This window comes from Vombatus ursinus, unplaced genomic scaffold (genome assembly GCF_900497805.2).
Source record: "Vombatus ursinus unplaced genomic scaffold, bare-nosed wombat genome assembly UNPS02014807.1, whole genome shotgun sequence".
NCBI lineage: Eukaryota > Metazoa > Chordata > Mammalia > Diprotodontia > Vombatidae > Vombatus > Vombatus ursinus.
In genome coordinates, this window is record NW_020954585.1 from 63,223,943 (window position 1) to 63,248,968 (window position 25,026).

Sequence of the window (25,026 nt, forward strand, 5' to 3'; positions counted from 1 at the left end):
TAGCTCGAGAGAATTAAACCATGTACACATGCACCCTAATCTTGTTTGTCTCTTTCTTAGAACAGACTGTAATAAATAAATTGGGGTTCACATCACCCAATCTACTTTTGTCATAAGACATCATACCAAGTTGACTGTATCTAGTACCTGTACCAAACTCCCCAAAGTTCACACACTGAATGATGGATCAGAATGAATCAGGAGTGAATATGGCTGGGCTTTCAAGCTGGCCATGTCCTTTAACTGTGCTATGGCTTTAATTAAGTATGTTACCCTAAGAGAACTGTTATTTCTTGGTAATACTAACTGTCCAGTCATTCTAGAGTTCTACAGAAATGAGAAACTTCGTGTTAGTACTGAAGTAACCCTTCAGTCACCCACCCAAGAAGCAGCTGCACTGCTGACTTGCTCTGTGACTTTAGGAAAGCATCTTACCCTAACAGAAATCTGGCTTCTGTCTGTTATATCTGCCAGCCAATCTAGGTCTATCGCTGGATCTCTCTGTAAGGAGGAATAAAGTCGCATTCAAACTGGAGAAACTAGCGTGTCACCTAATGCAACAGCCCCAGCACTTACTTGCTTTGTAACTTAGGGCAAGAGATTTTAACATTCAAAACTTTTGAGTGGAAAGGGACCTCAAAGGCTATCTAGCCAAGGAGTCCCCTTGACCACATCCATAAGTAGTCATCCAGCCTTTGGTTTTAACACATCAAGTGAGGGGGAACTTATTTGCAGCTAGGTAACCTCAATGGATAGAGCACTGAGCCTGAAGCCAGGAAGACCTGGGTTCAAATCCAGATTCAGACACTAGCTATTGTGACCCTGTATAAATCATTTAACTTCTGTCTACCTTCATTTCTTCAACTGTAAAGTGGGGATCATAATAGACCTACCTCACAGTGCCTAACACATAGTAGGCCCTTAATAAACACTTCTTTCCTTCCTTTCTTTCCCTCCTCTCTCTATCTTCCTTCTTTTCTTCCTTTCTTCATCCCTCCTTCCCTTCTTTCCTTGCTTCCTTCCTCCCTCTCTCTCTACCTTCCTTGCTTTCTTCCCTCCCTCCCTTTTTTCCTTCCTTTCTTCCTTTCCTCTCTTCCTGACTTCCTAAATCCCAAAGCAATCCATTGCACTTTGTATAGCTTTGATTACTAGTGAGTTTCTCTTTACAGTACAAGCAAATTTTCCTCTCTATAACTTCCACTCATTGCTCCTAGTCCTCTAGTTTCAAGTGTAATCATCTCATTCTGTTCTGATATATCCATTTTATTTGGTGTTTGTTAAGTTCAGAATAAAAATATAATTAAAAAAAGAATTAACCCTCTTGGATAAGTATATTTAATTTTTCACAGTATAATGTTGGGAAACAGCATTCTCTGTGAGTTTGTGGGCTCCTCCCAAGCCATGCAGAAACCTATGAGCTCTATTTAGATATAATGATCTCTTATAATAATAACAATAATTATAAAAAATAGCTAACATTTATATAGCACTTACTATGTGGTAGGCACTGTGCTAAACACTTTACATTTATTATCTCATTTGTTCTTCACAAACAATCCCTTCAAGGTTAGGTGCTATTAATATCCCCACTTTACAAATGAGGAAACTGAGGCAAACAGAGGTTAAGTGATTTGCCTAGGACCACACAGCTACTTAATATCTAAGGTTAAATTTGAATTCAGGTCTTTGACTCCAGAGTGGTCACTCTATTCAATGCACTGCTAGGCTGCCTCTGGACCCTCTTTTAAGAGGTGAGAGGTAGGTACAATGCCTTAACTTTGTCCATTCGGCCTCTTACCCTAAGAGAAATTCTGTTTCTGCTTGTCAGATCTGCTGATGACCTATCCAGGCCTTTCCTAGGTTCCCCTTACAGATAGAAGAATATTCATATTAGAACCCAAGTAACACAACCTGGAACCTTGCTCTGTGACTGGGGGCAAATATCTTACCCTGAGAGAGGTTCTGCTTCTTCTTGACAGATCTATCGGCGTATCCAGGTTGTTCCTAGACTCCATCTAAAGAGAGCCGAAAAGTCACATCAAAACCCAAGTCACCTGCCATTAAAATTACTTTTAATACTCATTCTGATTTATTTTGTGGGAATAATGTTGAACATGATTTTAAGTCCTTGACTTTTAAGAAGTAATTTCATTGATATTTTTGTTTTTGTATCATCATACCCCTTCCCCTTTTTTACCTAGGGAGCCATCCTCAAAACAAAGAAGAAAGAGAAAGAGAAACAAAAAAGTGAACAAAAAAGCTAAATTAAACACAGCAACCCAGTCCGACACCATAGGCAATATTGTTTAGCCATAGTCCCCTGCCTTTGCAAAGAAGGAAAGGAGGTATGGAGTTATTGTCTTGTGATAATAAAAGATATGTGAAGGCATAAACAGGCAAAAAGAAGGCAAAATTAGATTTATCTGAGGATGAAATGATGGTTTACTTAGAAAATTCTAGAGAATCTGCAAAAAAAAGTGAGACAGTTGATTCAGAAGAGTAGCACCATATAAAACAAACTCATAAAAATCAATAGCATTTCTACATAGCAAATAACAAAATCCAAGAGGAAATAATAGAAAGGAAAGTCCCACTCAAAATAACTACAAAATGCTTAAAATATCTTAGAGTCAATTTTCACCCACGCTTTTTATATATTGGCCCAGAGAGGGGGAGGAATCTAACTAGAAAGACTGGGAAATGTCCTGCCCCTTCTCCTAATCCCCAACACTGATTCTAAACGGAGTCAGAATCTGGTCATGGACTCTAAATTTTTACAATTTTAATATTCTGATAGGTGAAATTGCTTGAAGGGCCTTGTACTTTTAAGTGACTCAGGGTTGCTGAGAGATTTCAGTCAGGCTTTAGGATCATTCCATTCTTTTACAGACTACATTATGGTGGCAGGCTTACAAAGTACTCAGTATTGTTTTTAGCTACCTCCTTAATCCAGAATGTCATTGATGGTTTTAAGGGAAAGGCAGGAGATGTGGTTATGGAGAGGGGGCAAGATGAACAGATGGGAAAAAAGAGAAAGAAAAGGGGAACTAAGGGAAAAAAGATGGAAGCCAAAATGATAAAAGAGAGAAAGAGGAGAAAGGGTAATAGAGCTAAAAGGAAGAGAGGGAGACAGGAGGAGAAGTGAAAAGAAAGATAAAGTAGGAAAAGGAAAATAAAAAATTTCTTTTCAGGGAATGGGAAAGAGGGAAAAGGAGAAAATAAAATTGAAACACTTAAAAGAAGTGAGACATAATTAATGACCAAAATCCTGATATTTGGGACTCTTCTTAGTTTAGCTCATTGTGGACATTCAGGAACAGACATGGTGGGGAAAATGCATATTGGGGCCTCCTCAGAAACCCTCAAGCTGAGGATAAAACTGGTTCTTCTTTCATATCACTATAGTCATTCAATACGGAATAAGCATTCAATGCAACATGTTTAGAAAATCCCTACCCTTGGGGAACTTTCAGAAATCAGTCCCATTTGGGCAGTAGGAATAATATGAATCCTGTACAAAATCCCTTTGTATGGTCTTTTTTAGTTTACAAAATACTTTCATTAGTCTTCTGTAATCTTTGATACTTGATTACACAGCTCTGTGGGAAGGCTCTTGTCCTAGGTCTCACAGCTGACAGAGCTGGGACTGGAGCTCAAATCTAACTCTCACCTCAGTGCTCCTGTTATGACACATACAATGCCAGCATGGGGTGGTGGATAGAATGCTAAGCTGAGTCAAGAGCATCCAGGCTAAAATTTTGCTTCTGACACTTAATAGCTGTGTGATGCTGAGGAAGTCACTTAATGCCAGTTAATATTTATATAGCTCTTTGAGGTTTTAAGGGTCCTTTACACATGTTATCCCATTTCATCCTCCCAACTGTTCTGCGAAATAGGTACTATTATTATCACAATTTTACAAATAAGGAAACTGAGGCTCAGAGAAGTCATACAACTGTTAAGTGTTTGAGGTGAGATTAGAACTCAGGTCCATACACTATGCCAGGCTGCCTCTCTGAGTTGTGGTGAGGATTAAAGATCACTTATACAAAACTCTTTGCAAACTTTAAAACACCATACAAATGTGGGTTATTACTAAATGAATGAACAGATATTTATGTTTTTCACATCTCTGATATGTGTTGGTATCCTCTCCTACATTTTTTTTTTGACTGGACCCATGATTTCATTGGTATAGGGAGCACAGGGTGAGAAACATCATCTACCGGTGCAGCCTGGCACTTTCTCTACAATTTCTAGTCTTAGAAATTTGCCTGGGGGCAATGAAAGGTTAAGTGACTTGCCCAAGGACATGAAGTCAGTAGTTGACCCTAACCGGGGACTTGGACTGGACCCCTTAGATTAGCAGGCCAGGTTTCTATCCACTATTGCATGGCTGCCTCTACTATATTAAGCAGTTGAATTTTTAAGACCATTTCTTCTATTTATTTTGTAACAAAAAGCACCCAATTCCAAGGTGTGTATATCAGGGGCACCTCAGTTACAGGGCTCAGTGATCTTGATACACTGTTAAACCTTGAAAACAGGTAAGGTTTGTTAATATATTGGATTATATATCACTAACACAAAGTTTCATTGTTTTATTTTCAGATACATGGTTTCTCAACATGATCAGAGTACAGACCTAACCACACTCTTGAATGAATGAGCTTACGGTCTTCCCATTTTTTTTGTTCCCATTTCCCCCCGTTTTTGTCCAAAGAATCAAAAGCTTAATTTATTTTACAAAGTTTTTGGCTTCCTTTCTGTCTGTTGGAGTCCTTTGGAATTTAGTTTGTAAGTTGGGTAGTCTATTGTTTGTTTACCATTCTTACATTCCTGAGTTTGTCATCATAGCACAAACTATCTCCTGATCCTCAGCTACTTGACAGACATTATCAAGAATTTTTAATTCGTCATGTGATTCTCTGAGAGTTTCTGCACACCCTTCTTGCCTTGTGTAAAAACCACAGCAATATTCTGCCCTTCATTCCTTATTGTGGACCAACATTCCAATGTGTAAATTGCTGCAGCTAGTGCTGGGATCTTGAACATTTCTGCCTTGCTCTTCATGGGCATCTTATTAGTCTTATGTAGACATTAACCCAATTCATTTTTTGTCTTTTGACATACTCTCCATTCAAGTCAATTGTTGTGTCAAAGTTTGAGAATAAGGTTGATTTGCTGTGTTATCTACTCAATCATCCACACACACCATGCCTTGCAGTCAGTTTTTGTTGCAAAATCCCCTTTGTCTTATAGAAAGTCTTTTTTTAAAACTTGGGACTTTCTCTAGCATGCTAAAGAAGTTTCCGCACCTTGGAAGTTCACTCCACTTCTGGACATCTCATACTGGACTTAAACTCCTCCTCATAGCTTTTTCCTCTGATTGTCTGGTTCCTCCTTGAACCTTCCTTTTAAGCAAAATACTCAGACCAGTCACATCCTCATGTCTCTCCAGACTCCACTCCTGACTTTCTGGACTTTGTCTACCACCTCCCCCTAACTACCTTCCCTCCACCTACACCCCCTTTTCAGCTTCCTTTTATGTATTGTCTTCCTCCATTAGAATGTAAGCTCCTTGAGTTCAGGGGTTGTCTTTTAGCTTATATTTGTATTCTCAGTGCTTAGTAAAGTGTCTGGTACACAGCAAGTACTTAATAAGTGCTTCTTGACTTAAATCCTCTGGAATTTTCAGCTTTATGTTTGGACTTTTTTTATGACGTGTGACAAAATTGTTGAACAAAACACAGTCATCTACAAAAAGCAAATGAGCTGTTGCCAACAACATTGGTTTCACTTTTGTAATCCAGGGGCTAGGACAATGGCTCCAAAGTAGCCACAGATCAATTTCAGGATATCTCATCTTCTTGCAAAAGCCCTTTATGGATATTGATTTTTTTGAAGTTCCATGATAATTCTTTCATCGATGCATCTGGTGCTGCTTTCATCAGTATATCCCATTTATACAGAGCTTTTACATAGTTCTCTCCTTACTTTGGACTTATCAAACAGTAGATTAGTATAGTCATTGACTGTTGTGTCTTGCATACTTAACCTATTCCACAGATCTACCATTCTATTTCTTAGCCAGTACCAAGTAGTTTTGAGGGTTGCTGCTTTACAAGGCCTTTTTATAATGCACAAACACAGCCTGGAAGGTCTGGGTAGTCTTTGCATTTCTTTTGTAATCACTGTGATTGGGCAGCCATTTTTAGTCTAGTGTTGTGGAACAACCTCTGAATCTGGAATCAGAGGACCTGGGTTCAAATTCCTCCTCTCTTGCTTAATATCTGCATGACGTTGGGCAATTCACTTAATTTCTTTAGGCTTTAGTTTCTTCATCTGTAAAATGAAGGGGTTGTACCAAATGGCTTCTGAGATATCTTTTAGCCTTAGCTCTGTGATCTTATGATCTCCCTTCTTCACAAAAGCTGATTGGTCCCAACTGGTAGTCCTCCATGTCCTTCTTTTCTCTTTCTTTTTTTTTTTTTTTAGGCAATTGGGAGTAAGTGACTTGCCGAGGGTCACACAGCTAGTAAGTGTCAAGTGTTTGGTCTAAGGCTGGATTTGAACTCAGGTCCTCCTGACTTAAGGGCTGCTGCTCTATCCACTATGTCCTTCTTGATATGTGCATGACAAATCTGTAGATTCACAAAAGGATAGTGATGGGGACATAATTTCTGAAATTTTTCTTAATGCCAATTTCTTAGAAGCAAGAGAGATAATAGTTTTCAATGTTTTCCATATTTGAAGGCCCACTGAAGGCTCACATAAAGATTCTTGCAATAGTTTTCTAATTTGTTTTCTTGGATCAAATCACTCCCCATTCCAATCCATCCTCCACAACCATCTGCCCAAGTGAATTTACTGAACAGGTCTGACTATGTCACTCCCTCTCCCACCCCACTCAATAAATTCCAGTGGTTCCATCTCACCTCTAAGGTCAAATACAAACTATTATGTTTTGTCTTTTAAATGTACCCTGGGCAAGTCTTAACCTTTTTTTCCCTAAGTTTTGGTGCTGTTTTTTTTTTTAAAGTGTGAACCTATCCACACTTTTTTTTTTAAGTGTGAGTACCCAAGAGTACTGTGTGCAACATAGCTTCATCAGCCTTTAAATATTAAGGATAGATGACATCATTTTGGGGGGGCATTTTTTATTTTTACATCTATTTCAAAATGACACTAATGGGTTCTTACAGAAACAGCTCCATAAGAAGGTAGCAAGGGATCTTCAACAGAATTAGAAGATACTACCACTGCCTTTTCATACATTCCATTATTCAATTCAATTCAATTTGACATTGAGTCATGCCTACTATATGCAACACATCATGTTAGATGCTATTGATACAAAGACAAAACAAAAACAATCCCTCATCATTTTGCCCAAAGATTCTTACAATAGTCTTCTAAATGGTTTGAGTCAAGCTACTCCCCATGCCAATCCATTCTACACACAGCTGCCAAAGTGATTTTCCTAAAGATCCTTGAACCCAGGTCCTCTGATTCCAGAGTCAGCACTTATTCCCCAACATTATGCCAAACATGGCCACCCCAAACATAGTCACCCAGTGACTACAAGAGAAATGTGCTCTCCTCCTCTCCCCTCCCCCCAATAAACTTCAATTACTCCATCTAACCTCTAAGATCAAATACAAACTCCTATGTTTGACTTTTAAACAACCTAGCCCCAAACTACCTTTTCCAGCCTTATTTATACATTACCTCCTCTTCCTATATTCTGCATTCCAACCACCTGATCTTCTTGCTGTTCCTCAAACACAATTCTACATTTTTAGTCTCTATGCCTTTACACTAGTCAACAAGTATTTATTAAATGCCAGGCACTGTTTTAAGCACTGGAGATTCAAATATGGGGGGGGGGAGTGTCCCTGTCCTCAAGGAGCTTACAATCTAACAGGGGAAAACAACACATAAAGGAAGCTGAAAAGGGTGGTGGGAGAGGAGGAGAGAGTACCCAACATGGGGTCATAGTGGAGAAGTCAGTCAGAGAAAACCGAAAGTAGTGCAGCCAGGTGAGAAATGAGGAGATGTCTGAGCTGAGCTGTCTCCTTAAATGGAGGTTTGTAGTTCAAGGCCCTATCCTCCAATCAGAGAGGCAAAGGGTAGTGATACGGTGGAGGACCAAGATTGATGAGATCTTGCAGGATGATGAGGTTATCCCAATAGATGTCCTCTGTGCCTGGAATGCATTCCTTTCTCATCTATACTTCCTGAAACTATGGTTTTAATACTTCCTACCTTCCTCAGATGGCTTTTCCCGATCCTCTCAGCAACTACAGCCCTCCCTTTCAAGGTTTCCTTATATCACTGTTGTACAGGCCCATTTATATGCATGTTCCTTCTCTGTTAGAATGGGAGCTCCTTGAAACCTGAGACTTTTACTTTTGTCTTTGTATTCCTAGAGCCCAGGAGAGTTCTTGACACAGAGCAGACACTTCCCTCATTCACCATTGTTGCTTCACTTTGGATGAGCACTCAATGCAATATTCTCAGAAAAATTTTTACTCTTGAAGTTTCCAGAAATTAGCTCTATTTAGTCATCATAAGTAAAACTCATCCCTTACATTTATATAGCCTTTTGGAGGGTACCTATGAGAAAAATGGTTATTTCTCTCTTGTATTTAATAACTAATTATTGAATCAGGACCAAGTTTTTTCCCTCTTTCTACTTCCTCATTCAGAAATCAACCACTATGGGAAATCTTGGGTAAAGACTTACCCAGGCTAAGATCTAATCAGGTAGAAAAAGAAATTCTAAGTTTAGGTTAATAGATAGATTCCTGCTCATTGTGTTTACTTAAGACAGGTCTGGGAAAATGTGGATTGTCCCTTTTGTCAGACAGGTGATATGGAAGTTGATAAGTCTCTTTGACCAAGACTTAGGTGATTCAAGTCACTCTACCTCAAGATGCTCATTATAATTGAGAAAGTTGATTCATTGAGAACCCCTACTCTATTCCAATTAATATTAATCAATTTGATATAAGGGTAGTGATTATAAGATCTGTATATTTGGCTCCAGAGATGTGAGCTGCAGATGGTAAACTCATTTATGTAATCATAGGAAGCTAGCCACATGCTCTCTACCCTTGTTTTTCCTTGTCATGGTGACCAAGTCCAGTGTGGCAGAGGTGACTCAACTACATGTCTTCTAAATTTACTTTTGTACCTTCTGACCATTCTCTCTTGTCCAATATGAACAGGTGTCCATCTTTTGACCATCTTATAACCCCGTAGTCAGTGGAGATATTCTTTGCTTCTCCCAATTTGTAACCCTGCTGCCCAACCTGTAACCCTGTTAATAGTATTGTTTTGCTTATTTTAGCCTATGCATAGTATGTCAACCAATGAAATTATTCTGTATTTGGCATAGCTGGTCTTGAATGTTTAGATATCTAACCCTTAAAAATAAAGCCCTGGAAGGAGGGGGCATCTCAGATCATGAGGATGATCAGAGGTCTACTTCCTTAGAGGGAACTATGAACCCTTTAATAAAGTGCCCTTGGCTCAGAGCTCTGCCTCAGTCACTCATTATAGGTTGGATAATTTTTATCCCTATGTAATATAGCCAGCCTCTCATTATAATATTCATTCTCTCATTACCCACTCTTCCAAGGATATATAAACTGTGAACCCACTTTGAGGGGTCTGGCATTCGAGAGTTCCGCTGATCTCTTTTATTAATAAATATGCTAGCCTTATTAATAAAATGATTAAATTACCCAGAAATTATGTCTCTCAAACTTTTAAAATGTCACACCTATATTATTTCATTTATCAGTACTCAAAATATCCCTTGATGGAATCAGGGCAGGAAAAATTTTTTAAAAAACAGATCGGGGAGATAGGGTTTAGAAGGTATAAGTGGTTTGTGCCTCAGACTACCCAGGCATTTTATGACCCAGTTGGAACTAGAATCCATGCCTTCTGATTTTTTGGCCAGGACTCTTTCCATTACTACACCTCATTGAGATTCAAAGCGAAGTGTAGGAAAAGCCCGGACTCAGCATTAGGACTTGAGACTCACCTCCTGCTCTCTCCTTTCTTGAGCCAATGGGAAAGTATTTGTTTTCTTCTGCGACTCCTGGAGCTTTAAAAGCTTCTCCACAAGAAACATCTTGTCTTTTCCCTCCTGTACAAAACGAGAGTAGTATGAAGGTATGGGGAACAGGTGGCAAAAGTGAGGGAAGACTCTTGGAAAGAGGAAGTAGTTTGATTTTCATACTTCATTAGAACATTCAGTTTGGAGAAAGGGTTAGAAGAATTGGATGAAGAACAGCTATCATGTTTTTTCTTGGTGTGAAATGAAATTGTTACAGATTTTGACTAAAACACCAACACCTCATTTTCTCTTCCTTCTCTAATGGGCCATGCATAGTGATGCATCCCTCTAAATCTAGAAAATTGGAGGTGCTTTTGGTCTTGGTGCCAGAAGGAGAGTTGTATTTCCTAGACCTCTTGGGCAAAATTATGACAAATATGAAGTTGTCTTCTGTACTCTTCCTTTTCTTTTTTCTTTTCTTGGTATCTCTCTTCACATTTCCCTCCCCATTCTGGTAGTCACTCTATGTCCCTAGTAAATGCTAGATCTACCCTTCCTGACTCATTTCCATGCAATTCCTCTTCTCTAACCACTCCCCAGAGAGCTTGTCCCAGCCTTGCATTTCCCTGTCCATTAAAGGCAATGTAGGCATTCTGTATTTCATTTCCTCAAGAGTATAAGGCCTCAACCAGTGAAGTTAATGAAGTAAATTGCACCAAGAGATCAGGTCTAGGAAAACTTCTTCCAAGTATTAATATACTAGTATTTTAACTGAGACCTGGGCACAATGCCCTACCCAGGTGATTAGGGACTCTTATTTTTAGGCCAGAAATTCTGTAGACAAGGTGTGTTTGGTCACATTCTTTGTAGATTGCTCCATAAGCAATTAGATTGCTTACTGTAGATTGCAGGAAGTCTTCTGTTGTAGCTCAGTCACTGGTCTGAGACACTGCAGATGAAATTCATAATTCATGTATGGATTGTAATGGGTAACCTTGGAGGACCCTTCAAATGTTGAGATTCTATGATTCTAAGTAGCTACACCTACTCAGGTATGTGTAGGGCCAGCCTGTGCTATATGTCTGACTGAGAGTAAACCCAAATTCTGCTGAGTTCTGTCACTCAGGTCATTTAGATCCATGTTTCTTTTTCTTTCTTTCTTTTTTTTTTTAGTGAGGCAATTGGGGTTAAGTGACTTGCCCAGGGTCACACAGCTAGTGAGTGTTATGTATCTGAAGCTGAATTTGAACTCAGTTCCTTCCAACTCCAGGGCTGGTGTTCTATCCACTGTGCCTAGCTGCCCCTAGATCCAAGTTTCTTAGAAAATTTTTTGTCAAACTGTCTCACTGTATACAGAAACTTATTCACAGTGATGACAGCTATATGATGATTCTGGGATACATGATGGAGGAAATAAATCTATCCTACTACCAAACCCCAGTGTATCAGTGACCCATCCACACCCTCATTATTAAGCAGAATTTTAGTCCAAGGATAACCCCTATGACATTTATATAATTAGGGAATCTAATTTTTTCTTTATCCCCACTGGGAATATCCATAAGCTCTTCAGGTTTTTAGCAGAGGAGTTCTTAACCTTTTTTATTTCATGGACCCCTTTGGAAGTCTGGTGAATCCTACGGGCCCCTTTTCAGAATAATTTTCTAAATGCATAAAATAAGATTATAAAGGAAACTAATTATACTGAAATATAGTTATATGCACATATACATACATATATACATGTGTATTATATATATACACGCATATATGTATATATACACACATCTACATATATACATATATACACATATGCACACGCACACACACACATACACACACACACACACACACACACACACACACACACACACACACCAAATTCATAGACTCTAGATTAAGAGCCCCTGCTTTAGCAGGACCCAGTGAGGAAATGGGACCCATAGAATACTTCCATGATTATTCTCAAGTTTAAAAGAGAAAAAGAGAACAACAATAGTAAGAAACTTGCATTGATGATCTGTTCATGTAGGAGTTTGATCATGATCTTCCTTCCTTCAATTATCTGCCAGTAAAGATATGTGATTATCCTTAAAAAAAAAAAAAAAAGAAAAATGCAAATAATTCTGGCAGAGATCTATGGTATTGTGCTAACAAAGCAAGCAAGGAAGTACAATTGAGTTCTGAAGGCAAGGCAGCTATGCAGCTAATACCCCCAAGGACAACATCTCTCTCATGCTAGGGTTGCTACTATATTGTAGATATGAACAGGGGAAAATAGGACTTCTACAGGTATTCCTGTAATACTAGTTAGCATTTACACAATACTTTAAGGTTTGCGAAGCACTTTATATGTGTTACCTTCTTTGATCCTCACAACAATCCTGGGAGGTAGGGGTTATTATTATTCCCATTTTACAGATGAGGAAACTGAGGCAAACAAGCTTAAGTGACTTGCCCAGAATCACATAGCTAGCTAGTGTCTGAGGCCAGATGTGAACTCAGATCTTCCTGATTCCAGGCTGGGTGCTCTATCCACTGTGACACTCAGTTGCTCCATCTGCTTCTGACTTCCGGAATTCAAACTCATGCATCAGCTGTTGGCCTATGCTAGAAGTTCCCTCAGCACCTGGGCCTCTTTGCCCTAGAACATTCAACCATTACTGTGACCTTCTCACCCTGGAATATCCTTCTGTCAGATCAGCCCCCTTCTCCCACTGGTGAGTTTCTCTTGGGGTCTCCATTTTGTTGAGGGGACTAGCCTGGTTAGTCTTCATTCCCCTCCTGGCTCTGATCTTGACTTCTGAACTTCAAAACCATGCCCCTGTACTAAGTACCTTTACCCCACTTTTTAAAGCTCTCTTTTGTGTCTTGTCTCTTTGAGGCAGGGGTTGTCTTTCTTTCTGTTTGTATTTGTATGTTCAGTATTGGAACAGTGCCTGGCACATAGTAAGTGCTTAATAAATAGTTGTTTCTTTGTTTCCTTTCTTCCTTGAGGCCAGTGACAGTACATTCTGAAGCACTCCCTTTGGGTCACAAATCTTTTTGATTTTTGGTTGGCTTAAAAGCAACTGAGTTTTCTGCTTTCTGATGGTTTAGGAAAACAGTTATGCTTTGTTTTACACCTCAGTATGTTCAGCAATAGTTGTGTGTATAGGAGGTAGATAAAGGAAAGTTATTTGATTTACTAGAGAAGTTTACAGCTCCTTTATTTGGAACTTAGTTGATGATAATAATGATGATGATGATGATGGTGATGATGGCTAACATTTATATAGCACTTTTAGGTTTGCAAAGCACTTTACAAAATTTATCTCATTTGATTCTCACAACTCTGGGAGCTAGGTGCTATTATCCCTATTTTACAGATGAGGAAACTGAAGCAAATTAAGATAAGGAACTTACATGGAGTCACACAGCTAGAATGTATCTGAAGCCAAAATGTGAACTTAGGTCTTCCTGACTCCAGGACCAGTGCCACATCTACTAGGCCACTAAGCTGCCTGGGCTTACATCTTTCTCTAGTAGAGTACCACTGGCAGCCTACTGGAGGAGATTAAAAATATCGCCTGGGTAATAGAGATGATTTGATTGAACCAGTCTATTAAGTCAGAATTCTTTTTGGCTGAACTTATTTCAGAGGATCAATCAGAGAATAGCAAAACTAAGAAAAGCCAGGAGCACTGGGGTGGAGATAGGGAAGTTTCCTCTGCCAGAAGTTGATAATGGTTCCTTTAGGGCAGAGATACAAGAAAGGTGTGTATAAGTTCGTCTGAGAAGGCAAATCCTTGGACTTCTAATTCCTGGCCTCACACTTGAAGAGATTGTGACTTAACTTCCCAGAGTAAGAGATAACAGCTATGGAGAGGGGTACCATGTGGTACAAGCACTGGGAGTTCCTGAATCCTAGCCTCCACAATAAAGAGATTTCTTGGGCAGCATGATTCCATAATCCAAACTTCAGTGTTAGCCACAGTACTGCCTTGTCAAACACCTGCAAGTTTGAGAGCTCCAAAATCCCATCTTCCAGAGAGTTCTTTGGGTATCACTAGCCTTTTCAGGAGAAAAAATAATCAGTATGAGGCCCCCTGGAGCATTAAGAATAACAAAGGACTAAAGTCACAATGTGAAGGAGCAAAAGATTCCGACATTGCTCTCTGCTCTTACTGTGAGGTGGTATAAGGCTGGATGTTTGTATGGGCCTCTGGGGTAAGACTGACATTTACTGGAATGTTAGAAAGATGCTCATCTAGCAACCTAAAATGCACTTCTCTTCCAAGAAGGAATCCAAGTCCTTAGGGTAGTACTGTAAGGCTGGATGCTACATGGGTCTAAGTAATGAAAGGACTCATGGAATGTTGAGAGGTTTCTTTCTTAGGAATCTCAGATTTGTTTCCCTTCCCAGTACGTGGGACACACTGAAAAGGGAAGGAGAGTCACATGTACTATTTATGTGCTCCTCTGAGTCCTTTGTAGGGCAGCTAGGTGACACAGTCGATAGAGCACTTAGCCTGGAGTCAGGAAGACCTGAGTTCAAATCTCAGCTCAGACATTTATTAACTATATGATCTAGACAAGTCACTTAATCCTGCTTGTCTCAGTTTCCTCATCTGTAAAACGAGCTGGAGAAGGAAATGACAAACCACTCCAGTATCTTTGCTAAAAAAAATCCTAAATGGGGTCACGAAGAGTTGGACGTGACTGAATAACTGAGTCCTTTATGTTGTTTTTGCTTTTTCTGTGGGGTGGAATGAAAGCTGTTCTGTATCTGTAGCTGATGGTTACATTGAGAGCTTGTATGGGATCTAGAGATTCTTTTATCCACATCTGTGGAGACCTAGATCTGAACTATATTTGGATATTACCTACAGGGAACTTTGGCTGGGAGCAAAGCAAGTCAAAGAATTCTGGGTTGGGGGGAGGGGCTTCCTCCAGGAGCTGGCGTATATGTGTCCAGAGCTCAGCTCCTGGACTATATGTTGCATGTGTAAATGTATCATACTTCAAATACATGGAGTAGTTCAATAGCTTGAAGAATCTAATGTCAGGGTAGTATCATAAATAGACTGCACCAGGAGTTAGAAGAGCAGGATTCTAATCCTAGCTCTGCCAGTGACCTTATTCAAGTAAATTTACTTCTCTGGACCTCAGTTGCCTTATCTGTAAAATGAAGCAGCTGTATTAGATGGTATCTAAGATACTATTCAGCTTCACCTTTCTATGCAGTAAATAACCACACTCTATATTTTGCTTAAATTCAGATTTTCATACAACAACTTTGTTTAAATGGGGCTACAATCCTAGCAGAAAATGTTTAGGCCTGTGATTCAGAATCATTGATTTGACAAATGCCATCTAAACAGCCTATCTAGCTACACTATAAGAAATCTGAGTGAGCACTCAGTCTTTGCATTCTGTACATCTTTTTTGCTTTTTGGTGAGGCAATTGGGGTTAAGTGACTTGCGCAGGGTCACACAGTTAGTCGAGCGTCAAGTGTCTGAGGTCAGATTTGAACTCAGGTACTCCTGACTTTAGGAACGGTGCTCTATCCACTGCACCACCTAGCTGCCCCTCAGTCTTTGCATTCTGAACAGCTGAGGGGCTGCCTCTTCATATACAGTATCACACAGGTTTTAATTGTTTAGTGTCACACTGTGAATAAATGTCAAAGGTAATAAAACCCAAGTCTTGTCCTTCGCTGCTATGAGTTTCCTAAACCTCCTACCAAACAATTTTGGTTATAATAGAACATGCTTTTCACTGCTTTCTAACAACATTAGGGATAGAGACTAGAGAACTCTCAGACGAAAAAACTTCCCCAAACTTCCCCAAAACTGCCAAAATCTATAGCCACAGTGACACATGGTCACCACTGTAAAAAATACAATCTTGTGCAAAGCCACTGAGTGAATGAAATACTATAATTTCATCAAAGCCTAATGCAGTGCTGCCTAATTTTAGAGGTGGTTGATGGTATAGTGGATAGAACAACGGAGTCCAGAAGAACTGAGCTCAAACCCAACCTCAGATACATTTTGTGTGACCCTGGGTAAGTCACTTAACATGTTTGCCTCAGTTTCCTCATCTGTAAATTGGGGACAATAATAGCGCCTACCTTACAGGGTTGTTGTGAGAATCCAATGAAATAATATTTGAACAAGCACTTAGAACAGTGCCTAGAACATAATAGGTACTATATAAAAATGCTTATTCCCTTCCCCTGTTCCCTTCTCAGTTTTTCCTGAATTACCTTACCCTATTTTACCTATTCTTTCTCCACTTATTTCGTACTGCTGCTAAGAACTCCTTCAGGATTTCTGCCTGACTTTGACTTTGTTTATCCTTGTACTATGATATAGCAGAAAAAAAGAGGGCTAAATTTGGTATTAAAGGACATGGGTTCAAATTCTGTCACTTTCTACTTAAGTAACTTTTGTGGAGTCACTGAACTTTTCTGGGTCTCAGCTGCCTCATTTGTAAAATGAGGGAATTGGACTTTGTGGCATCTAGTTCTTTTCAACTTTAAATCTATGATCCTATGAATTCTGCCTTGACCTCAGAAGACTTTCTGTTTGTCTTCTTGAACTTTTAGGGGACTCCCCGTACCAGTGGAAAGGTGCAGAGAAAAAAAATCAATAATATTAATAATATTTGACCCTTATGAAACCACTTGAAATGTACAAAATACTCTACATATTTTATTTCATTTGATCCTCACAATAGCCGTATGAGGAAGTATTTCAGCTATTAAAGCTAACCTACTGCACAAATCTCCTCTACAACATTCCTTGACAGCACTGTAGTCAAAACGTGCAGTGATAGGAAGCTCACTACTACCCATGAAGCAGGTAGTATTATTATCTCCACTTTACAGATGAGGAAACTGAAGCTCAGAGAAGCTAACCAACCTGCCCAGAATTATTCGGGTAGGTAAGTTTCTGAAGTAGGATTTAAACCCAACTCTTCATGATCCCAAATCTACTGCAATATCTAATATATTTTGTTATATGCCCAAGGAAACAACCAAAGAAAGAGAAGGAATCGTAAGACACGTAGACAGGACTTGATCAAAAATCCTTGCGTAGTGATTATGGGGAAAGCTGTTATGCTCACTTGCCCTAAAAGGTGAACTCATAAGAGGTCAAAGTACGACTGACTCTGGGAACAAGAAACAGCATAGACTCAAATCACTGGCACTTCCATTAGAGTTCTTAATAGTAATACTGTTGGTTTGAAAGACTTAGGCACTCATTAACACAATGACCAACATGGATTCTAGAGGATTCATGGTGAAAAATGCAACCCATCTCCAGGTAGACAGATAATGGAATGGAGACTAAAGTGTGTGTGTGTGTGTGTGTGTGTGTGTGTGTGTGTGTGTGTATGCATGTGTGTATATATATATATATATATCTATATATATAAAACACACATATATCATATATATGTATTTAGATGGGGCTAATTGGGAATTTGTTTTCTTTGACTGTACATATTTGTAATGGTTATGTTTTTCTTGCCTTCTTGAAGGTAAGGGGGAAGGAGAGAATTTGGAGCTAAAAATAAAATAAAATTGAATGTTAAAAATTTTAGATAGTAATACTGCTGGAATGAGAGGCAACATAGAGAGAAAACTGGGTTTGAAGTCAGGAAGTCCTGCCTCTAACACATACTGGCTGTGTGACCCTGAGCAAGTCATCCTTCCTAGACAGCTCTCTAAGACTGTAAGTTGCAGAGAAGTTTTTGATGTGTGTGGTTGGGGAAGTTTTTTCGTCTGAGAGTTCCCTAGTCCCTATTCCTAATGTTGTTAGAAAGCAGTGAAAAGCGTCTTCTATTATAACCCAAATTGTTTGTTAGAAGGTTTAATAAACTCATAGCAGTGAAGGACAAGACTTGGGTTTTATTACCTTTGACATTTATTCACAGTGTGACATTAAACAATTAAAAAAAAATCATAGAATCTTGGATTTGGAAGGGTTTTGGCCATTAAAGCTAATCTCCCAATGCATACATCTCCTCTACAATTTTCCCCAAAGGCCTCTACTTCAACATTTCCAGTGATAGAAAACTCACTATTTACTTCATTCTATTGTTGGATAGTTCTAATTTTTAGAAAATTCTTTATTTTGAGATAGGATACACCTCCCAGGGACCTCCACTGTTTGGTCCTCATTCTATCCTGGAGCAGCAAAAAAGAAATCAATCTATTTCTCTTTTTACATGATAGACCTTTAAATATTTGAAGAGTTACCATGTTATCCCTAGGTCTCTTTCCCTTCAGGCGAATTCTCAGAGTTCCTTCAATTGCTGCTCATGTGGTATGGTTTTCAGATGCCTCATCATCCTTTATCAAACTTCTATCAATTTATCAATGTCCTCTAAAAATCCAGAATGCAGAAGCTAAGCCTATTAAACTTAACTATTGTTCAGATGTTATCTGACCACAGAGCTGGATGGCACAGTAAATAGAGTACTGAACTCATAATTAGAAAAACTTGATTTCAAATCTGACCTCAGACACTTACTAGCTGTGTGACCTTGGGCAAATCACTTTAACACTGTTTGTCTCAGGTTCCTCAACTGTAAAATGGGGATAATAATAATACTGAACTTACAGGGTTGTTCTGAGGATCAAATGAGATAATATTTCTAAAGCACTTTGTAAACTTTAAAGGGCTATATAAATGGTGGTGACCATGACATCATTAGGAGTTTAAGTTAATTAATCTTTGGACCTCAGTATTCATATCTGTAAAACAGAGATCCATCTGCTTTATCAACTTTGCAGAGTTACTATGAGGATCAAATAAGAGAATGAAGTCAAAGTGCTTAGAAAAGTGTGAAAAAGTGTAATACTGTCATCAACATCACCACAATTTGAGTACCAGCCTATCAATGGACACTCCATCTCCCACCAACGTGCCTTTGCACTGGCAATCTCCCATGCTTAGATTGCTCTCCATCTTCACCTCCTTTTCTTAGAATCCTGGTTTCCTTCAAAATTCAGCTCAAACACCACCCAGGAGCTACCACTGAGAAGTCCCCAATACTGGTAGAACTTTCACCTCTAAAGTTACTTCCTATGTATTTTATATTACCTATTGATATACATGTTGTCTCCTTCATTAGAATGGGAGCTGAGGGTAGAGACTGTTTTTTACTTCTTCTTTGTAACCCCAGCACTTAACCCAGTGTCTGGGACATAGCAAGCACTTATTAAGTGCTTGTTGAATAGTTGATTAGTTAATGTAACTAAAAAATAATGAATGCTCAGACCTTTTAACCCAGCTATCTTACTACTGGATACACATTCCAAGGAAATCAGAGACAGAGAGAAATGTCTTAAATAAACCAAACTATTAGGGGCAGCTAGGTGGCACAGTGGATAGAGTACCTGCCCTAGAGTCAGGAAAACTTGAGTTCAAATCCAGCCTCAGATACTTACTAGCTATGTGACCCAGGGCAAGTCACTAAACTCTAATTGCCTCAAAAAAAAGTTGAAAAAACCATATATACCAAAATATTCATAGCAATGCTTTTTTGTTGTAGTAATAAAAACAAAAACAAAACAACAACCCACCAAACCACAAAGTGAGAAACAGACTGGTGTAGTAGAAATACTAATGCATTTGGAATTGGATCATTTGTGTTCCTAGCTCTGGTATTTACTACCAGGGTCACCTCGATCCTCAGTTTCCTCACTTACAAAATAAGGAGGGTGGACTAGATGACCTCTCAGGTCAATTCTAGCACTATATCTATGATTTGGACTATGTTCCCTCCTGGGGAGTATGAATTGTTTCATTCATTGCATTTGTTCACCAGTGTCTTGTCCATTATAGGTGACTAACAAATGCTTATTGATTAGTGATTCTGTGGTCCTATGAGCATCCATCAACTGGGGAATAGCTAAACAAAGTGTAGAATAAAACACTTTTTAAAAAGCAATGGGCTCTTAAAGTGACTGTATATAAATTGGTTTCTCTCATACATCAGTACAAATAATAATACCTGATATTTATATAGCACGTTTAAAGTTTGCAAAGTGCTTTACATATATTATCTGATTTGAGTTGATCGATATGATGACCAAGTCATAATAATATTTTATTAATAATGAAAAAAAAACAATAACTGGGATTTGTATAGCATGTTCAACTTTTCAAAGCACTTTCCAAAAGATGTAGGATCTCATTCTGTCCATCCTTTAACTAGTTGGATAGGGCAGGCAGTATTATTTCCATTTGCCTAAGGTACAGAGGCAGCTAGGTGGCTCAGTGAATAGAGTACTAGTCCTAGAGTTAGGAAAACCTGTGTCCAAATCTGGCCTCAGACACTTACTAGCTGTGTGACCTTTAGCAAGTCACTTAACCTCAGTCTGCCTTAATCCACTGGAGAAGGAAATGACAAACCACTCCCATGGATAGCATTGACATGCCATGGTCCATGGAGTCACGAAGAGTCAGACGTGACTGAACAACAATAAGAAATAGGCAATATTTCCATTTCTGAGGTACAGAAATGTTAAATAATTTGCTTAAGGTCATGGAGTTTGTTAGAGGCATAGTTTGAATGAGAAGTCCCTTCTCCTAATGCCAGGTCCTTTGCTCTTTCCACTAAACTTAAGCTTACCAGGGCCTTATGTATCAATTTTTTTTTCTTATGTTTCTTCAGTAAGCTATTTCTTCTACCCTCTCTCCCACCCACAATCCTATTCCCAAAGTCTTAATTTTTCTCCCTTATTTTACTTTCTTGTTCTACTTACACGACAATGAGAGTGAGGATGAAGAAGAAATGCACACTCCCGATGAGATTCCGATAAATCCACACTACCCATAAGTAGCTAGGTCTGTTGCTAAGTATCTCAATCCATCCATAGATTGCATGGATGATGGAAGGCAGGCCTTGGAAAGGACCACACTGGGCTGAAGGCTTCAACCTGAACAGAAAAGGAACATGAGGTAAATTTGGTTCTAAAATGACTGTGTCTTCTCTGATATCCCTCTTGTCACTATTTTACTGATATTTGACTTGTTCTGTAAACCTGAAATCAAAGAGATTTCTCAGCCATGGACTCAGACGAATAACTGCTGCAAAGTTAAGAGTTCTCCTAATATAGTAATAATATTAATAATGTTATCATTAATAATAAATAACATCTAATATTTATGTAGCATTTTACCCTTTACAAAGCACTCCCTTGGAGCAGCTAGGTGGCGCAGTGGAAAGAGCACCGGCCCTGGATTCAGGAGGACCTGAGTTCAAATCAGGCCTCAGACACATAACACTTACTAGCTGTGTGACCCTGGGCAAGTCACTTAACCCCCATTGCCCAACCAAAAAAAACCAAACAAAAAAACAAACAAACAAAAAAAAAAGCACTCCCTTCCTCTCTACTGAGTACTGCTCAGCTAGATGGCACAGTGGGTAAAGTATTGGGCCTAGAGTCAAGAAGACCTGATGACTAATGTGAAAATACGTTTAATATGATTGTACATATATAGCCTATATGAGTTTGTTGGTCATCTTGGGGAGGAGGGAGAGGAAGTAGAAAAAAATTTTGAACTCACAATCTTATGAAAGTGAATGTTGAAAACTAAAAGAAGAGGAAGATGAGTTCAAATGTGGCCTTGGACATTACTAGCTGTGTGCTGTGTACTTTGGACAAGTCATTTAACTTCTGTCTTCTCAGTTTCCTCTATCCCCCTCCCAGTGTTCATGTGAGAATCAAATGAGATAATATTTGAAAAGTGCTCAGTGCCTGTCACATATGGATGCTCAATAAATGTGTGTTCCTTTCCCCCCTTTCCTCTTAAGAGAGACAATAAGAGTATTATTAATATTATCTTTTTTTGGGGGGGGGGAGTGACTTTTATGTGCCAGGCAGACAAAGTTTAAGTGATTTTTCCAGGGTCACACAGCTGGTAAATATCTGAGGTGGGATTTTAACTCATCCTCCCAGTAATGTGCTGGATGCACCCAGTCCATTTGGGCTTATGTGGGCTGATGGTTAAATTTTCAGTGTGAGCATTTTTCCAGTACAAGTATTATTAACCTTAACTTTACAGATGAGGAAGGAGAGCATTTATGACTCTCTCATGAATACACAGCAGTTAAGGCGTCTCAGAGCCACCTTCTGAATCCAGTCTTAGAACTTCAAGTTCAATGCTCTTTTCACTACACCATGCTGATCATACCCTTTTTCTGGTCACTTTAGTTTTATTGATGTGTTTTCTTTTTACATTACATACATTTGCAGATTGTTTACACTTTGTGTGAGATCTTTTACAACAATGTAAAAGTTAAATAAAACTAATAACATAGTGAACTCATCTGAAAGTTCTTTTTTCACATCTGTAGCCCTCTCCTTATCTTTTTTTTTTAATTAACAGATGTCTATTTCCTCTCTTTCCCACCTTCCACCCCACTGGGGTGGGGCAGCGGAGGGAACAAATTAATTTCTTGCAATAAATATGCATGGTCAAGCAAAATAAATTCCCCCAAAGGCCGTACCCTAAAATATTTATAGCTCAATCCGTATCCTAAATGACCCTGTAATAGGTATCATATTTCATCATCAATTCTCTGGAATCATAGATGGTCATTGTAGTGATTGTAGTTCTAACAGCTTTCAAAGTGGTTTGTTTTTACAGTGTTACTGTCATTGTACAAATTGTTCCCCTCGTTTTGCTAATTTCATTCTTCATTAATCCATAAATGTCCATCAAATTGTTCATTTTTATAATATTGATGTTATAGTATAAATTGTTTTTCTACCCATACTTTTAAGGGTCTATTAAGAGTAAAAATAAGATATGCCCCTAGGCCTAAGTACTTTTCCAATAGTAACCCCCCTCCTCCCAGCTTCTACTTTACCAAATTATGCTAATCAATATGTACTAGGGTACTAAGGACTTGACTGAAAAGAATTTAGTTCTAGGATTGCCAATTACTCCGGATTCACAAAACTGATCTCTCTTTTAACTTATTATTATTATGATTAATAATCACATGTATATAGCATTTTATAGGTTAAACACCCTTCACTTCACAGTACTACCTACCTCAGTAGGTAGTAATAGTAATTTTATCCCCATTTTATAGATGAAATAACTGAGGCTCAGGCAAGTAAATAAAGTAACTTGCTTAAGGTCACATGACTAATAAGCTAGATCATGTCTAGCCTGATTTATTGGCCTTTTTCTTGAGTATATTCCATCCATTTTGGGGAGCACAGAAAAGAGAGAATATAAAACATTCCCTGACTTGGCAACAGAGAATAGCTGAAGGATCTGGTACCATATGGGCTAAAAAGTTGTGAAAACTTAGATACTAAAAGTTAATGTGGATCATTTTTAGTTTTATTTGTTAATTGATAGTTGAGGTAGGTTTCTTTTTCCTTCCCTATCCTTTAAAAAAATGTTATGTACCTAGATCAAAGTGCTTGATGTCTTAATGAGGGGGAGGTGAGAGAGGAAGGGAAAAATTTGGAACTCAATTTTTTAAAAAATTGAAGGTTAAAAATTGTCTACACATGTAATTGGGAAAAATATTATTTAAAAAAAAATGTTTTGAGGTATGTAACCTATATTGGATTATTCACCATCTCCAGGAGTGGAAAAGGGAGGGGAAGGAGGGAGAGATGCAATTTGGAACTCAAAACTTTAAAAAAAAAAGTTTAAAAATTGTTTTAACATATAATTGGGAAGAAAAACAAAATATAATAAAATGCTATGAGGAGAAACTTGATGTAGTATATGGAGAGCTGGCCTCAGAGTCAGGAAAACCTGGGTTCAAGTCCTGTTTCTAACACATCCTGGCAAATCACTCAACCTCTTAATGTTCCAGACCATTCTCTAAGACTTCAAGCTGAAATGTTGGGTGCCAATCTGCACCCATAGCTAGAAGCTTCCCCACTGAGAGTTCCCTAAATGAATGAAATCACAGGCCTGATTTTTAAAAAGCCACAACTATTACTGAAATATTTCAATATCAGTTAATAAGGAAATAGCATTGCTTAGATTCTTTCCCCTTACTCCCTCCCCAACTCTTCCCCAAATGGCATTTAAAACATCCATAATCACAGAGTCATCTCTTACCTCCAGACAGTGATGGCTAGGACACATAGCACCCCAGTAAAAGATGGGAAAAACAGTAGGAAGATAAAAAGAGTCATCATCTGAGAGGCACGCCAGACTTTGCTTGGAGGCAGACAGTTCATCATTAAGCTGATCTGAAGGAAGAGTGATCCAGTCTCCCATCAATTTCTTTATATGTCTTTCAAACCTCAACTTTTGGTGTCCCATTGACTCCCTTTCCCTCCTCCCTCTTCTCTCTAATGCATAAATAGATGCAGTGTTGAGAGATACCTTTCCCTCCTTTAACCACAACACTAAATCATGTTTGGTTTCACTGGTGGGTTCCAAGACATCACTTACTCTTTTGACATTAAGCATGATGAAGAGTGTGATCATGTGGATGAAGGGCAGCAGAGGAGCGAAGAAGATGCCAATCCTGCAAAGAGAAAGAGGGTCATTACTTTCCCATAGTATACTCAATAATAGTAGTTAACATTTACACAGCACTTTAAGGTTTGCAAAATGCTTTATGTATATTATTTCATCTGAGCCTCCTAATAACCTATTATGTTCTATTATTATTTCCATTATACAAATAAGGAAACAGGATCAGAGATATCAAATGACTTGCCCAGGGTCATGCAGCTACTTAGTATCTGAGTTAGAATTTGAACCAAGGTCTTCCTAACTTTCTCAAGGCCAGAAACCAAATCAGTAGGCAATTCTCATTTAGTAGAGAGTGTCTAAAATAACATATTAAAAGTCATTAAAAAGAGGGGGTGGGGAGAAAAAGCAATCCTTAAGTGGTTCAAGATATCTAGTAGCAGTTCCACTTCATCTAGGAGCCACCCACCACCTAGATTGTCAAGAATTAA

At 38.7% G+C, this 25,026-nt stretch overlaps 1 protein-coding gene across 1 annotated transcript in view; it reads right to left on the reverse strand.

Moving 5' to 3' along the window:
* Positions 1–25,026, reverse strand: part of LOC114052337 (transmembrane channel-like protein 5) — an 82,294-nt gene that overhangs the window by 7,860 nt on the left and 49,408 nt on the right. The window contains exons 15-20 of the mRNA XM_027874889.1: positions 24,512–24,587; positions 24,173–24,306; positions 20,839–21,012; positions 12,084–12,162; positions 10,058–10,162; positions 1,950–2,015 (exon numbers count right to left, since the gene is read on the reverse strand). Of these exons, the coding sequence (XP_027730690.1) occupies positions 1,950–2,015; positions 10,058–10,162; positions 12,084–12,162; positions 20,839–21,012; positions 24,173–24,306; positions 24,512–24,587 (634 nt within the window). The remainder of the gene's footprint in view (positions 1–1,949; positions 2,016–10,057; positions 10,163–12,083; positions 12,163–20,838; positions 21,013–24,172; positions 24,307–24,511; positions 24,588–25,026) is intronic.